Source organism: Pleurotus ostreatus (genome assembly GCF_014466165.1).
Source record: "Pleurotus ostreatus strain PC9 chromosome Unknown scaffold_8, whole genome shotgun sequence".
In the NCBI taxonomy this organism is placed as follows: Eukaryota; Fungi; Basidiomycota; class Agaricomycetes; order Agaricales; family Pleurotaceae; genus Pleurotus; species Pleurotus ostreatus.
This window is the reverse complement of record NW_023503163.1, coordinates 289,446-304,845: the sequence shown is the minus strand read 5'-3', so window position 1 is coordinate 304,845 and position 15,400 is coordinate 289,446. Positions and strand designations below refer to the sequence as shown.

At 50.7% G+C, this 15,400-nt stretch overlaps 5 protein-coding genes across 5 annotated transcripts; 3 read left to right on the top strand and 2 right to left on the bottom strand.

Annotated features, from left to right (window-relative positions):
• Nucleotides 1-4: 4 nt before the first annotated feature.
• On the bottom strand, nt 5-3,023 carry AFG2 (AAA+-type ATPase; the record flags this gene model as incomplete). Its single annotated transcript, XM_036779911.1, has 12 exons — nt 5-118; nt 171-257; nt 308-454; nt 510-665; nt 716-805; nt 859-1,376; nt 1,446-1,871; nt 1,938-2,073; nt 2,129-2,367; nt 2,420-2,674; nt 2,735-2,783; nt 2,853-3,023. The coding sequence occupies 12 exons, from the start codon at nt 3,021-3,023 to the stop codon at nt 5-7; spliced, it is 2,388 nt and encodes a 795-aa protein (XP_036627294.1).
• A 472-nt stretch (nt 3,024-3,495) lies between these two features.
• GPI16 (Subunit of the glycosylphosphatidylinositol transamidase complex-like protein) lies at nt 3,496-5,435 on the top strand (the record flags this gene model as incomplete). Its single annotated transcript, XM_036779910.1, has 7 exons — nt 3,496-3,712; nt 3,767-3,950; nt 4,004-4,395; nt 4,446-4,610; nt 4,665-4,715; nt 4,771-4,974; nt 5,023-5,435. The coding sequence occupies 7 exons, from the start codon at nt 3,496-3,498 to the stop codon at nt 5,433-5,435; spliced, it is 1,626 nt and encodes a 541-aa protein (XP_036627293.1).
• A 1,064-nt stretch (nt 5,436-6,499) lies between these two features.
• PC9H_010416 (uncharacterized protein) lies at nt 6,500-6,912 on the top strand (the record flags this gene model as incomplete). The annotated part of the gene is made up of 4 exons (XM_036779909.1): nt 6,500-6,516; nt 6,571-6,598; nt 6,655-6,759; nt 6,814-6,912. The coding sequence occupies 4 exons, from the start codon at nt 6,500-6,502 to the stop codon at nt 6,910-6,912; spliced, it is 249 nt and encodes an 82-aa protein (XP_036627292.1).
• A 1,771-nt stretch (nt 6,913-8,683) lies between these two features.
• Nucleotides 8,684-12,242, top strand: PC9H_010415 (uncharacterized protein; the record flags this gene model as incomplete). Its single annotated transcript, XM_036779908.1, has 15 exons — nt 8,684-8,921; nt 8,976-9,091; nt 9,144-9,373; nt 9,434-9,443; nt 9,497-9,883; nt 9,937-10,081; nt 10,154-10,309; nt 10,367-10,549; nt 10,603-10,825; nt 10,881-11,063; nt 11,119-11,212; nt 11,277-11,348; nt 11,402-11,473; nt 11,528-11,563; nt 11,622-12,242. The coding sequence occupies 15 exons, from the start codon at nt 8,684-8,686 to the stop codon at nt 12,240-12,242; spliced, it is 2,766 nt and encodes a 921-aa protein (XP_036627291.1).
• Nucleotides 12,243-12,833: 591 nt separating this feature from the next.
• On the bottom strand, nt 12,834-14,929 carry PC9H_010414 (uncharacterized protein; the record flags this gene model as incomplete). Its single annotated transcript, XM_036779907.1, has 8 exons — nt 12,834-12,993; nt 13,051-13,253; nt 13,309-13,511; nt 13,578-13,848; nt 13,906-13,978; nt 14,031-14,389; nt 14,441-14,690; nt 14,754-14,929. 8 exons carry the CDS (start codon nt 14,927-14,929, stop codon nt 12,834-12,836), a joined length of 1,695 nt encoding a protein of 564 aa, XP_036627290.1.
• Nucleotides 14,930-15,400: the final 471 nt, after the last annotated feature.

The window sequence follows — 15,400 nt, the reverse complement described above, 5'->3', positions numbered from 1 at the left end:
CGTCCTATACGTGCTTTAGACCGCTGGACAAAGTCCATTGTTGGAACTTGAGAGTGATGGACGCAGTTATCTGTCTCTTCATAGTTGTAGCTGCAGTCCGCAACGCCTCGTGAGGAATCTAGGTCCTTTGGATGAGTGTTGTGCCGCGCCCTGTTGTCTGATTCACGTACAAAAGGCGCATGGATATCACTTTTCATGGTAAGCAACGCGGCTTCTTGGCATAATGACGCGATCTCCGCTCCTGAGCATCCGTCGGTCTACCCAGTGAAATCAGCGGTGAAGATAGCAGAACAGGCGAAGTGCGCACCAAAGCCGCAAGTTCGACGAAATCGGTGTCAGGATCGATTGCCATTTTTCTGGTGTGTATACGCAGAATTTCCTCTCGACCAGACTGGTCTGGAGGGCCAACGTAGAGTATACGATCTAAGCGCCCCGGTCTCATCAGAGCAGAATCCTATGAGAGTGTGATCAGGCGTGTACAGCGCCAGAGGCACAACGGGGGCACTCACGATGGCATCCGGCCTATTTGTGGCACCAATAATGGTTACTCCTAGCAACTCCTGGACGCCATCCATCTCATTGAGTAGACTGGTAAGAACGCCCTCATGCGATGACGCCGTGTCTCCGCCAGTCCCTCTAGATGATGCTAGTGCGTCTATCTCGTCCTGTAAATATTATTGAGGATGCGAACCAGTGGTCTAAGATTAGGACATACAAAGAAGATGATGGACGGCGAGGCTGCCCGGGCCTTGCGGAATATCTCGCGTACTGCGCGTTCTGATTCGCCGACAAATTTGTTCAGCAGCTATCGGCCGGTCAAGCTTCACAGCAGTGAGAATAGATGCTAGATAGACGTACTTCTGGCCCCTTAACTGCGAGGAAGTTCACACCGCTCTCACAAGCACAAGCACGGGCAAGAACGGTCTTACTACATCCAGGAGGACCGTAGAGTAGGATACCTTTTGGTGGCTTCACACCAAGGCGTTGGAAGGCTTCGGGGTGAACCAACGGCCATTCGACCGCCTCCTTCAGCTTTTGTATGACTGACGCTTGTCCTCCAATATCGGCGTATCTTATGGGGGGCGATTCGACGAAAAGGGAACGCATTGCGGATGGGCGGACAGTCGGCAATGCTGCGACGAGGTCAGCCAGCTCCATCGTTGGGCCGGAGGTGGAGCCATCTGCGCTGATAGACGATGCCAACCACCGTTTGATAGCAACTGTGCCAGCTTCTCTGACAACGGCGCTGAGGTCCGCACCCACATATCCATGGGCACGCGAGGCAATGGCGCGGAGCTCGTCCTGGCTTATCGAGTGAGGGGTGCGGTGGAGCAGGACCTCGATGATAGCGAGCCTGTCTTCAGCATCAGGGATACCTGCGACCCAGAGCTGCTCAGTTCTGCCTCCGCGATAAGGAAGTGCATGATAAAGGGGATGTTTCTCACCGACTTCTATTTCTCTGTCGAACCTGCCAGGCCTGCGTAGGGCAGGGTCGATGGCATTGGGTCTATTGGTCGTGCCGATGACGACAACTCTGCCCTGATCCTCGGCGCTCTCGTCTTCCACACCGTCCAGAATGGTTAGTAATGTTGCTACCACACGCTTCTCGACTTCGCCACCAGCTCCTTCTTCGCGCCTGGGAGCAAGCGCATCAACTTCATCCAGAATCACGATGCAAGGGCTTTTCTCTTTCGCCTCGTTGAACACATCGCGTAATCTCGCTTCGGTTTCGCCATGGTAAGCAGATGAGAGCTCAGGCCCGTTGATAACGAGTACCGATGAGTTCGTGGAAGAAGCTATCGCACGCGCAAGGTGAGTTTTGCCGGTCCCAGGTGGACCATGGAGGAGGATCCCGCGGGGAGGTTTGAGGCCTGCATCACAAGTAAGAATGACTCACGTTGCAATTTGACGTCGAGATAAGAAGAAATTCAACTGACCGAAATGGCGGAAAAGGTCCGGTCGGGTGAGGGGGATTTCAAGGAGATCTCGAATTTGAGCAATCTGCTTACTGAGGCCTCCAACGGAGGCATAAGCTTCTGTTGCCGAACTGTGGACAAGAGCTTCGACTTCTGGCTGGAGACACACAGGCATCAGCGTGGAGCATGCCTGGGGACGGACTGTGAGATACCTTAGGTGCGAACGCGGGTGCTGCATTTTCCGCTTTATCGCTCTCTAGGAGGATGACTTGTGTGTCCCACGAAGCCGTCCACAAATTTGGGGAAGGGGTTACAGATAGCGTGGTAAAGGCGTCCTCAAGGGGTGCGTCCGTTTTTTTGTCGCTTGCGATAGAAGCGATGCTAAACCGACGCAGCTGACCTTCATATCGCACCTCAATCACTTGCTTAGAAGTCAGGTATTTGAGATCCACTAATATAAATTTGAGCCGTTGGGGAAATTAACCATCAACATCGTGACCGACCTATCAGTTCTCTAATAAGAAGAGAGAGCCAGTCCCGGTGATTGTTCTCGCGCGTTTTAGAAGCGGAACCAGATGGTTTCGTACCATCCGGAGAAGTCTCCTTGAGCCGTATGATACGAGCTTCCTGAATCTGTCGAAGTGATGGCAGGCCAGGTGTAGCGGTTGATGAACTCAGGCCTGCCAATGGATATATACGGGCCTGGGCACCGACCTCAAGGCCGGCGGTAAGCAGTAGGGAAAAGGAGACCGATATGGCTAGATAACATCATCTGAGCAAAACAAAGACATGTGTCCCTTCACTCAGAATTAACCCACTGTCTTGTGACAGATCCATGGAGGGCCACACGACCCCTACAGCAAACACCTACCGATGCTATGGTGAGCTTGGACACGTCAAATGAGGCGCCGTATTGGAAGTATAGGGATGCTTTACCTTCACTGGGGTGAGATCGGACCCGCCTGCAATTGCGATAACATCACCTGCGCTTAGCTTCGCAGCCTTCAAAAAATCAGTACTACAGATAACACGTCTCGCGGCGCGGTGGACCGTTTCCAAGCCCTCATGCAGGCTAACTGTGAAAGTCTTCGATAGAGCAGATGCCATAACCAAATGTCCAGCTGATTGAACTTTATTAGTAGAATTTTTACGGCCAATGCATAGACTGACGGTGTTGATAGAGTGGTGCAAGAGACTGGGCTGGTAGTTTAAGAAAGGGGGGAGGGTTTTCTAGCTCGGGAGCTAGCAGAGGAAATTTTTAATCCGATATCGATGTAAAAAATGACGGTGAATCAATTGTCCTTCAGTGACTCAAAAGAGATCTATTGTATCGCGTGAGGGGGCCGTACTGGCAGCGAGGGACTACTACTGACCGTCAAGGATATACGCCGTACTTAGCGGGCCTCCCTTCGTAAGATCGGCGAAAACGGTCGTTCGTTCAAGAAGTCCACATCAAGATTCACATCCTAAACCATCACGGTGCATCACGTGCAAAGGGCGCCTAAGTAGACGAAAGGGAGTATCGGCCACTGTTCATAGCGACGTTCAGGTCGTAAGAGTGCCGCCCCCGCACGAGACAATGGCCACGGTACCGACGATTTTGCTCCAAATACTTGCTACATTTATTGCTGGAAGCGGGCTGGCCCAAGCTTCAAGTTCCTCGGGTGAAGAATTCAGTGAGGAGCTTCAAATCCGCCCACTGCGCGACGGGAGAGTTGCGAGCACCTTCTCGTTCCGAACCTTTCTGCATGGAGCCACGCCTAGGAGTCCGGAGTCCCTTGGCTCGGATGATAAATGTATGTTGTGCCCCACCTACTAGACTTATACAGTTTACATCACCGAAATTCTAGCACAGCACTATCATGTATTCCCACTGGCCCTGGGCCAAATACTACGAGAGTACGCGGTCACGGAACTGCATCTGTCTATGAACGCTGGAAAGTGGAATTACGATGAATGGGGTTATCCTGGAGAACTCGGTGTCGCTACTGGTGCTGAACTATGGGCGTGGATGGGGGAAGGAGGGATTTATACGTAGGTAATTCGTGATTTCTGACACCCTCGCCTCTGATTGATGGCCACCGAAGCGTTGACGAACGATGGTCAGGCCTGCGCAACGCACTCTCTGGTCTTTTCTGTGCATCTCTTGCTTCCATGGACGAACAGCGGACGACATCTCCCTTGATGACCTTTGTACCTGAGGGAGATTTGCCTAACTGGCCTGGGCCGCATCTACTGCGTCACGCGTCTCTCCCCTCGGAGCACGTTTGTACAGAAAATCTCACTCCATTCCTCAAACTCCTGCCTTGTAAATCCTTTTCGGGGATTGCCTCGTTGCTCAACCCTCATCGATTATTCGACGCCGATTGGCATGGCATGAGTGCGCATGTGCTGTGGCATGCGAGTCAAGGCGTTGAAGTCAGGTTGTCCTTTCAACTAGTCTCAGATCCGTTACGTCAATCTTCTTCTAAGCGAAGAGGTCAGTGTCTCACAATCTATTGCTTATTTCAAGACATTCATCTACCCCAGATTGGTCTTTCCGGAGTCTGTTCGATCGCTCCATCGACAATCGATGTCCCGTGGCTAGTTCAAGCACGATCGATGTAAAATTACCAGCCGAGGAAGCGTACAGTTTAGAGCCGTCGCCTTCCTCGAGTGATGGCGGCATCGGACGATATAATCTGAATGTAGATGGTAACTTTTTATTCGTTTCTCTGTCAAGCCGTTCATTCCGACATGCTCAACTAGGACATCTTCCGTCTGACATCGCCATGCGTTGGCCCTCGGAGTTCCAATACCGTAAGTATCAACCGCTGGCTGCATTTGTTCGACTTACAACTTCCTTTCTGCGCAGCGCTGGGATCAGCAAGCGTGCCACTGGTTCCTCTGGCCCTGCAACGTACATTAACGGGAGCTAGTCAAGCAAACGGACATCTGGCCGTACGGGTACAAAATCGACTGAACGAAGAGCTCCGAGTTGTGTACCTGGAAACCATGCCATGGCTTGTCCAGTTTTACGCACACACGCTGAGCGCAACTGTAGATGGTCGCAAACATGGTAAGTCCCCCCTGCAATATCAGCGTATCAGTGTCTAACTATCTCTAGCCGGCTTAATCTCTAATGTTTCATATTTCCCCCCACTCCACCATTCCCGGCCGACGACATTCCAAGCTATCTTGACCTTGCCTCCGAAATCTACGGTGGCGCTATCTATGGATGTTTCAAAAGCGTTCTTACGATATACTGATCACCAGCCAGACGCTCAACGCGGCTGGGACCTTCCACCCGCCATATTTGTGCCACTTCGCAACGGCAGCGACCGAATTGATGGCCATTCCTTGGGCCAACGGATCTATACCCCCACCCTGCTGGTTGACCTCGCTACTCCTGATTTCAGCATGCCATACAACGTCATCATCTTCACTTGCACCGTCATGGCATTCATTTTCGGTTCTGTCTTCAATTTGTTGACCCGGAAGTTTGTTGTAGTTCATCTGGACGATCAACATAAGGAGTAGACGTCCAAACCTTTGGGCGCGGTACCAACTTGCGAGGATTCTCTGCGGAGGGTCGACGGGCGTCGGCCATACGTTCTATTATTTCCGCCTAAGTATACAAAGGGAGGAGGCAATTGATCGTTCCTTTGCCTTGCATTCGACCTATTGTCATTCATACCTGTATGACAGGCTCCTTGTATTCCGAGACCAAACAATCCATTCGTGGCCTAGGCAAACAACGCTCCGATCCCAACATCAACACCATCTATCTGGGTTTATCGTTCACACATCGATGCCCCAATCCGCTACACATGGACCTCCGATACGGGGAGGCAAAAATAAACATACAGCTGAAGCTGCTTCCATGACGCACGTTGTCCCTGGGCGGGAAAGCCGTTCCAGCAATGTTTTTGCGTACTTGAGTATTCCCGCCAAATTGATTCCGCGAGGTTGTCCCTGAATAAAATACAAGGAGTGTGCCCATACGGACCTTGCCCGTGGCGTTAGATAAAGTATCATCAGCACGATAGGAATCTACAGCAAACAGTGATTTTCGCGCCAAAACAAAGTGAGTTTTACCCGCTTGCATACATGAAAGGTACATCCATACATTAAGACCCGCGCCCAAACAAGCTAGCTTCTGATCTACCAAACCTTTGTTTTGTTGTTCCCCATATACAGGTTCACTGGTGCTAGGCAGGTCACATGCCAGCTACACTACGACGGAAAGGTCGGGCATGTGGTACGTGCTGCTGATCTCACGAACGGCCTGGCTGTTGAAACGTTGGCTTTTGAACCGACTGATTCACTGGTGGGTCTGAGAGCTGACAAGTGAATCGCGGCATATTCCATGGTACGATTAGGACTTGCCCTAATCGCATGAGCACATCCGTGAGCGCCTTGAGGTGTGATGTGAATCAAAATATCTTGGTTCCACTCATCGGGCCCACTGACAGTTTAAGAAGCCCTGTCGCAAAGTATATTATCACCTTTAGGCTCCTCCCCCGATTTCTGCCTTCAACGTTTGTCCCCTCGCTTTTTAATATTTCAACCGGACATTTTCTTGCCCTGCAACCACTGTTCGCATGTGCCAACAAATATCGTACGCATACCCACAAACATGAGGGTAGTCGGTGCACTGACGAGTGTTTTATAGTGAAGGAACAAGATGGACCCTCTGTGGGGTTAGTGGAGTCCTTCGCTCTTCGCTTCGTCTGGGATACTGACCACACTAGTGCAGCATTTCCAACGCCATCTCGTCGTAGCAATCATGGATTGCAATTCTCCGCGCTGTGAACGAAGCTATCTACACGCACCTGGATGTCGACAACCAACATGTTTGAAAGTGAGCCAATCCTCGTAACTTCGGGAACGTTTCTCGCTCACATTCCGCTTGCAGAATTATGGCAAGGAAGTGCAAAAAGATATCGACAGCGTCGATGAGTATTGCTTTGCATGCCGTGCAGCGATGGCCCGTCGCGCTAGAGGAGGAGGATAAGAATAAAGCGAGAGACAAACCCTTCGCCAACATCCCATCACCATTGCACCAGAGCACATCAGAGCACGCGCATCAAGCTCACCCGCATATACCCGTGTATTGTATATTGTACCCTCCCTGGTGTTCCATTATTATTTGCTGAACGCAAATTTGTAAGGAGACGGTGGTACGCACCGTAGTTGTAGGATCAAGGAAGCCGAGAGAGCAGGAGACCAAGAAGAGAAGAACGCTAAAAGCGTCCCTCGGCCCCTTGAATAGTCAATGTTGCCGTAACGGATGTCGGAGGTTGCCCTGACCCCATGACAAGCGAGGGGAATTTGGTGTCCTGATTTCGCACGTCCGTACGGCTTTATCGTCCTACTGGCGAATTCATCCGACTAGCTGGTGCCCCATGGCCATCATGCCCCATTATTGCGAGTCTGAAGTTAACGACAGGCACCGGTAGTGTGTTGTTACTAAGGGTAGTCATGAGGCCCTTGAGAGACGACATGGACATAGCGGTGAATCGGCGCGATATGAATTACATACAACGAAAGCTTGTCCAACAACTGTATTGCAAGTGGTTCGGGTGCCAAGCGTTGCGAGGGATCGATCCGTGTGGATTCTGTACAGGCTGGTCTGCAGTAGATTAACACGATGCTCACTGTTGATGCAGCACATGGAGAGATTGGGAGTCTCCTCTGGCGATTGAGACGGCTAGCGGACGAGGAGCCGCGTGAAAGCCGCTTTATCGACGTGGATACAGGCATTTTGAAAGCGAGCCCAGTAATGAGCTTACAGAGCACGATAGGAGCGTGAGCGCGTTGAATGCGAGTGTCTGAGTTGATGGCATGATACAAGGAGACCGAGGGATTTCGATCCGTCATGGATGAAGCTAAGCGGCAACAGATCGCATTCGGAGGCGACAATGCGGCTATTGATACAACTGACATCACCACTGTTCACATAATGCCGGAGGCACGTTCATTTCTGAGATTGAACATGGAGGCAAATACTGGCGTAATACTGCCGACAAGTAATCAAGCTAGCTTGCAAGAAGTAAGGCGTATTTTCCACCGCAGAGAGGACTCACTCGGGAATCCTAGCCGGAATGGCCTTGGATAGTCAGATTCCGGGTGCGCCCCAGAAAATAAATTTGCGAGAATGTCATAGCGGTATGAAATCCATCGGCCTTCCATGTCAGACTCAGAAATAAGAAGTCAATCTCGGATAAATGCACTAACACGCAGAGGGGCGCGTGGATGTCATTGTGATCCTGGCTATACTGCAAATTTGATCAACGTGGTGCCAGCGTCAAATCAGCGTGAGCAAGTATACGGCATGAGTGCATGCGTGTGTACCTTGGTGCGGTACGCAAGCCTATTGCCCCCTTTAATAACCAGTAGGATTTGGTCACCCTTGGTCACCTGTGCGCCAAAGGGAGGCTTGTAGGATCACATCTCAGAGAGACTCGCAAGTTGAAGTTGTACCGAGCAGCTGCTCAACAGCAAGTTCTAATCAGGGGTCACTATATACAAACAAGCCACAACAACTAACCGCGCGAGTCGCATTCAGCACTTCAGCTTTATCTTTGACCACAATACGTCGTCTGTTCTTTAAGCTTATGCGCGTATTCCCATCACAATCGGCGCTCTTCTCAGGCTCAAGCAGACACGCCTATGGGATTATCTTATCCTGTCGTCCATGTGACAACGTCCTCGGGCCGATATCAAAACGGACAAGTATAGATCTCAGTGCTGCTCACGTCCGGCCATCTTAGGTCAATATGGCCATGCTAAACACAGTACTTGACAAGGGGTGGTTTTGGAAACAAAGGCAAGATTCTATCGCGGAGGTAGTGAAAGAATTAGGCCATGGGTTACCGGACGACAGCCATGATGTCTCTCGAGGGAGCATTATTGGTGGATGGCAACTCGCGGTGGCGTTTCCAAGCGAGGTTCACGTTGAGCTCTTGAGGAGTCAGTGGATCCCCCATCCATTCGTTGCATTCAACGAACACAAAGTTCAATGTATGGCCCATGTCTATGATTGTCGTATTGAAACTGATCGTACTTAAATCCCAGGGATCGGCGAGGTAGAGTGGCTGTATTATTGCACCTTCAAGGGGCCAAGGCTAGAACTGGGGCAGTGCTCAGAATTAATATTCGAAGGGCTTGACACTGTCTGCGATGTCTATTTGGTAAGTGGTTTCCTGCCGTTGTTCGGAATGCCTTGAATCGAAGGACAACAAGAATCAAAGCAAAATCATATCGGCGGATAATATGTTTCGTACGTATACTTATTTGCTTGACGGTGAAGAACCGGCCACATCCTCGCAACAAAACACCCTACTGCTGCACTTCAAGCCGGCCAAGAAGCTCGCTAAGGCAGAAGAGGAGAAGTATGGCAAGGTGCGCGCCGGATCGACCAATCTGGGGGATCCTAGCCGTGTATATTTACGGAAGGCCCAATATGACTGGCGGTATGTGGCCTTTTAAATTCGTATAAGTTTGACTTTCTCATAATCACGTTGGCGCAATAGATGGGATTGGGTCCGTTTCGTGACAAGCCCACAGATACAGTGTCGAATTAACCATTTCGTTAGGGCCCAGAGTTGATGACTTGCGGACCATATAGATCGATCCGGATCGAAACGTACCTCGCAAGGATACAGGAAGTCCAACCATGCATCACAGTTCACTTCCCAGAGTCCTCTTCGAGTACGTTCGTTGCAAGAGTCGGCGTCAACGCGGTTGTGCAAGGCGATTTCAATAAGGACTACGCCATCGTAGTGTCGCTGAACCACCTCAACGGTAGGACCATTAGGACGGCAAGACAAGAAATCCCCCACAAGACGGAGAAGCTGAAGAAAGTGTCTCTAAAGGGCATAGTTGATTGGAGCCTCAACGATGATAACATACGACTTTGGTGGCCCGTGGGGTATGGCACTCAATCGCTCTATAGTCTAGAGGTCGATCTGGTTCTCCTCAAAGTGAGTTTACCTTACAGTCATTGAAGTGGGCATTTACCTTCTATCGTTGGCAGACTGATGAAGTCATTCATCAAATCACAAAACGCATAGGATTTCGCTCGGTCTCACTCGTGCAAGAGCCGCTGAAGGAACCTGATCAATATGGTACAGGCTCAACCTTTTTATTCGAGATCAACCGTGTTAGGATGTTCATGGGCGGTCCGTATTTCCACTAATTAAATATGCGATTACTCTAATATCTTCTCTTTTCGTGCTCCTTACGACGATTAGGGTCGAACTGGGTTCCCGCTGACAATTTCCTCACAACTATTACACCTGAACGGTACCGTGCATGGCTGACCTTACTCGTTAAGGGGAATCAGAATATGGTACGCTTATGGGGAGGAGGTGTCTATGAACCCGACGTCTTCTACGATATTTGTGATGGTGAGCTACTGAACGTGAACTTGGATGCTGACGCGCGAACATATTGGCTTATGGCAGAACTTGGCATTCTTGTTTGGCAAGACTTTCAGTTCGCCTGTGGAGTCTACCCGGCACACGATGAATTTGTGGAGAATGTGCGAAAGGAAGCGGAGGATAATGTAAGACGGCTACGGCATCATCCGTCGATCGCCTTGTTCTGCGGGAACAACGAAGACTATCAGCAGGTTCTGCAGTGGGGCGGTAAGCACGCTGTGTACGCCTTCATGGAATATCAGAGATGACGCCGGGAACAGGGATCGACACCCTCCCAGCACGGAAGATTTACGAGGAAGTATTGCCTGCTGTTGTTTCTGGGCTCACTGAACCACCCATACCGTATCACCGTGGGTCTCCTTACGGAGGTAAAGGATGGAACACCAGCGACCCCACTATCGGAGATGTACATCAATGGAATATCTGGGGAGGCAAGGAGCTGCCATACCAAAGCTACGATGAACTCGGAGGGCGTTTCGTTAGGTGCGGTGATTCTCCCTCGGTGCAGTTTCAAGGGCTCTAAATGATCAGCATCCAGTGAGTTCGGCATTCCATCAATGCCAAGCATGAAGACCATTGAATCGTGGATGGAGGGTGCCGCCGAATCCGATTGGCACCCACAGTCAATATGGATGGCGCAACATACCCGAGCGGGCAGCTTTGAGCGAAGATTCGCCATTCTCATGAATGAGAACTTCCGCATGACGAGCGACTTCGAGACGTTCGTCAATTTCCCGCTTCGCCACCTGATAAAGCAGTGGTCTAATTTTGATCAGTTACCAATACACTACACAGTTGATGCAATCAGAGGCGACGAGCTACGCCTATCAGTCATGGCGAAGGAAATGGCGCGGAAAGGGCAAGGAATACGTGCGTGCTAGGCAACGCTGGATCGCCCTTTACTACTGACATATGATGTATCCACAATCTTAAGACGGCCGGCGCTTTGATATGGCAGCTCAACGACTGCTGGCCGGTAACATCCTGGGCGATAGTGGATTACTACGTCCGTCGTTCACCCTCGCCCCACTGTTGTACCATCATCTGACGTTCCGACAGCTCAGACCAAAGCCAGCTTACTACACCATCTCACGTCAGCTTGCAGAGGTGGCAGTCGGCATAACAAGAACGGTACGTATATGTCTACACTATCGCCTGCTTGGGGATTGACTTGTTGGTGTCTAGGTCATCCAGAATCGCGACCACGACAGGCCTCGTCAGGTATGGAAATTTACCCGACGTATCCTGATTTTGCGGTTTAACATGCTTCAACCGCCAGTTCTACGAGTTTGGGGCGATACAATCGCATGGCGCCCGCATTGACATCTGGGGAATGAACAGCTCATTGCAGTTGATTGATGCTGAACTTGAACTATATTGTGTCGATCTCAATTCTGACTGGTTTCACAAGGAGACCCGTGGAGTACATTTGCTTCCAAACCAATCAACCGAACTCATCTCCATGCCGTGCCCCGGCCCCCCGAAGGCCAGCGCCCGTAAGGATGCTGATCCGTACAAAGTCCCCGAATGGACCAGCACCAGCTCTGTTATAGTCAGCGCCCGCCTTATCAACCCATCCACCGGGGAAGTTTTGGCGCGACACGCAGATTGGCCTCAGCCTTTCAAATACCTGCGAATCCCCGATCCTAAAATAACGGTGAAGGTAGATGCTGTGAAAGAGGAATTACGTGTTAGCGTTGACAGACCCGCGAAGGGGGTCTTCTTCAACATCGATGGTGGAGGGACGGAAAGTCAAGAATTTGGTGATGGGATCCTTTGGAGCGATAACGCACTGGATATGATGCCTGGCGAAAATCGAATCATCAAAGTAAGTGGGTTGAGGAATAGGCGTATCTACGTGACATATCTGGGGAAGGAGAAACCCAGCCTGGTGCAATGACCATTGCATCGTGTGTTCCACAAGATAGGCTAATCCGTGCCTAGTACAATGTTGTAGTGAAGTACAGCTACACAATGTCGACTCCGTAACCCCATGAAGACCAGCTTGACAGCCAACACATTCGCGTCAAACAATGCCGAAAATGTCTCCCTCAGCTTCCGTACTTCGTTTGCCTGAATGAATACATCCTCCGCAAGGCCATCGCCTCCAATCGTGAGGTTGATTATAACGCAACGACCCGTCCTTATAGAGTCGGTGTAGAACGTCGCTCGAAATGCGATCCTAGAAGTGAATGCAAGGAAGGTGCTCACCTGCGACTTCGATTCACCCAAACGGTCTATGGAATAGCTTGAACAAGAGGCATAGGATGCTTCCAAGCATCTCCTTCAAACGGTGTCAACCCCCTAACCTTGCTGTTGCCTACACCCGACCTTTGCTCGACCTGCGACCCATGTAACTAGTCGTTTTGCGGGTTACATAAATTCAGGCTGGTGACACGCAGGGATTGACATTTACGTTGTGTATGATATCAATCCGGTACTGATCTTTTTCGTTTCCAGCGCTGCTGAAAGATGACTTCTCAAATCGAAGCTAACTACTTCGTTGAAGGCGTTTGGCATCTCGTTCTTCTCGAAGCGTCGCAATCTCCGTCAAATCAATCACCCTGAATGGCCAAGTGAGCCAGTTCCCGCCGCTTCTCAAGCTAGGCAGTTCCAAATCCTCCAAAATCTCGTCCACGATTTGTGGCCACCTGTAATGTGAACTAATTAGTGGACCCACATTAGACATGAATGGGGCGAAGGCTTACGTGAAGAAGGCAAGATTGCTGCTATAGCTCTCGTTCGTCCACAGCAGCATGCCCGGGAAGCGCTTTCTCAGCCACTCAGCATTCCTTTCAGTGGCGGCGAACGCTTCCTCCGGTGTTGCTGGTAACCGCATTTTATCGCCGAGGAAATACGCCGAGATCCAATGCGAGAACGTCTCGAATGCATATCCGTTATTCGTCGTGAACTAAGGTACTCGATTTGGGGCATCATCGACAAAATTAGGTTGGGACGAGACTCACGATGGCGCCGTTGATAGCGAAATCACGTTTGTTTATGTTCTTGTAAGGTACGAGGCCGCGGTAGATAGAGGAAGCCCATTGCTGCTGCTTCGAGGTCGCCAGGAAGCTCGGAGGATCACGGAGGGACTGATAATTGTCCCACTGATTTGTCTGGACATCGGCAGGTGCATGTCGGCTCAAGCCTAGTTCATCGGCAGTCTGCTCTAAAGACACATCGACGTATCAGTGCCGTTCTGTATGTATCAAAGAGGAACTATGCTGATACGTACCCGTGAACAACCCTTTCCAGGAAGACGTGAACCCAGTGCCTAATATTACGGCGGCAGCGTCCAGAGTTCGCCCGTCGCTTAGCTTGATAGACTTGCCGTCCTCTCCGTACCCTGTAACCCGGACTGGGGCGACGAGATCGATCTTGCCGTCCGCAACGAGACTGTGGAAACCATTCGGCCTCAAAACTCCCTCGTCATTTGTGCGGATTCCCCAGAAGAGAGAGTGGGCATTTCGAAGGGGAGAGTCTTTCGGGATCTTGAGGGCATCGAACTATAGAAGTATTCGGTTACTAGGACGATGCATAGCGGAAGATCGAGAGTGGCGCACGGAAGTTGATGCTATCGTGTTCCATACAAAATGGACGATCTTACTCCCAAGCCAAGTCGTATGCAAGAAACGTCTGTCGATATTGTCATCGGATGATATATACCTTCAGTCCTTCATCGACTCACTCTAATCGTGTTCTCAATTCACTGTGCGGAGACATGATCCCCAGGAATCGGCTCCTTCTAATGAAATCAGGCAAGGGGGAGGTAACACCCAGGACGGCGTCTGCTCGTTCAAATACGACAGATACCTTGCGGTTTTCGTTCGTGAGATAGGCTGCAATGTCCTGCGCAGACTTGCCTCCGCCAACAATTACGATCCGCCCCACTGAATCAGGCGCATTGGCATCAATCGGCTTCACGATTGACAGTAGGTCGTCCATCTGCGAGCGAAACTGAGAGGAGTGAATTACGGGACCGTTGAATTCGGACACTTTCGCGGCTGCCGGAGAGACTTCATCGGGTATCAACGGACTACTGCAGCCCTATATAAATTGAAATTTGACGAGACTGCGTTGATAAAATGAAGAACATACTCCGGTGCAAAGTACTATCTTCGCATACCTCAATACTTGACGTATCCGCGAGCGCGTATCCTCGATCTCAACGAGCCAGCCATCACCAGAATCGTGTCGTCTGATTTCAAGGACCTCGGTGTTGTAACGAATACGGCCTTTGAGGAACTCGTTGGCAAATGCAGACATATATGACCGCATGTCCTCTCCAGTGAGCCGGCCACCAGTCTCGGGCATGGGTAGCGGTGAGAATCGAAATTCTCCATATACACTAAGGTTTAGAAGTTGGGGAGTTATGAACCCCGCAGCACTGCAAGGGTGATTCTAAACTTACTTGTTAATTGTTAACCCAGGGTAGACGCGCTCTTCTGCCCAGATACCTCCAGGTGTTGTGTCGCGCGTGAGCAGCTGGATGTCTTCGAATCCATCCTGCAGTAGGGTGTAGCCAGTGATCAAACCAGCCGCACCAGCACCAATAATTCCTACAGCACCTGAGCGGGGGTCTGCCATGATGGGGGTTACACTCACCTCTATCAAACGACCCGAGGCTTTGAAGCGGCGTGACAGAAGCTTTTTTCTCACCGAGGCTTGTGTGATGCGAACAAGACGCGGAGAACAGTGACTGGACAAGTTTTGGCGGCGTGGGACTGAACCCACAGGCACGAGACTCGGACCCCAACAAGTTCAACTTGTTCGGTATACAATCACTGGCGTGAGAAGAGCTAACCCCAGAAGCCAGGTTATGCTGTTGTTGTGCCATTGTAGCTCTGCACACAAGCTTTGAACAATCAGACCCACGCTACGTCAATCAGCCTTGACAGATGCATGTACAACCTAGATTTCGGAACTTCAAGTTCCAGTACTACCACCTGAGGAGACGGGCAGATGTTGCGAGAGCGCTGAGGTTGATAGATGGCATGTCCAGCACGGGACTCCGACATCGATGTACTCCAGTTTCCCTTCGGATCGAGGCTGTTAGCG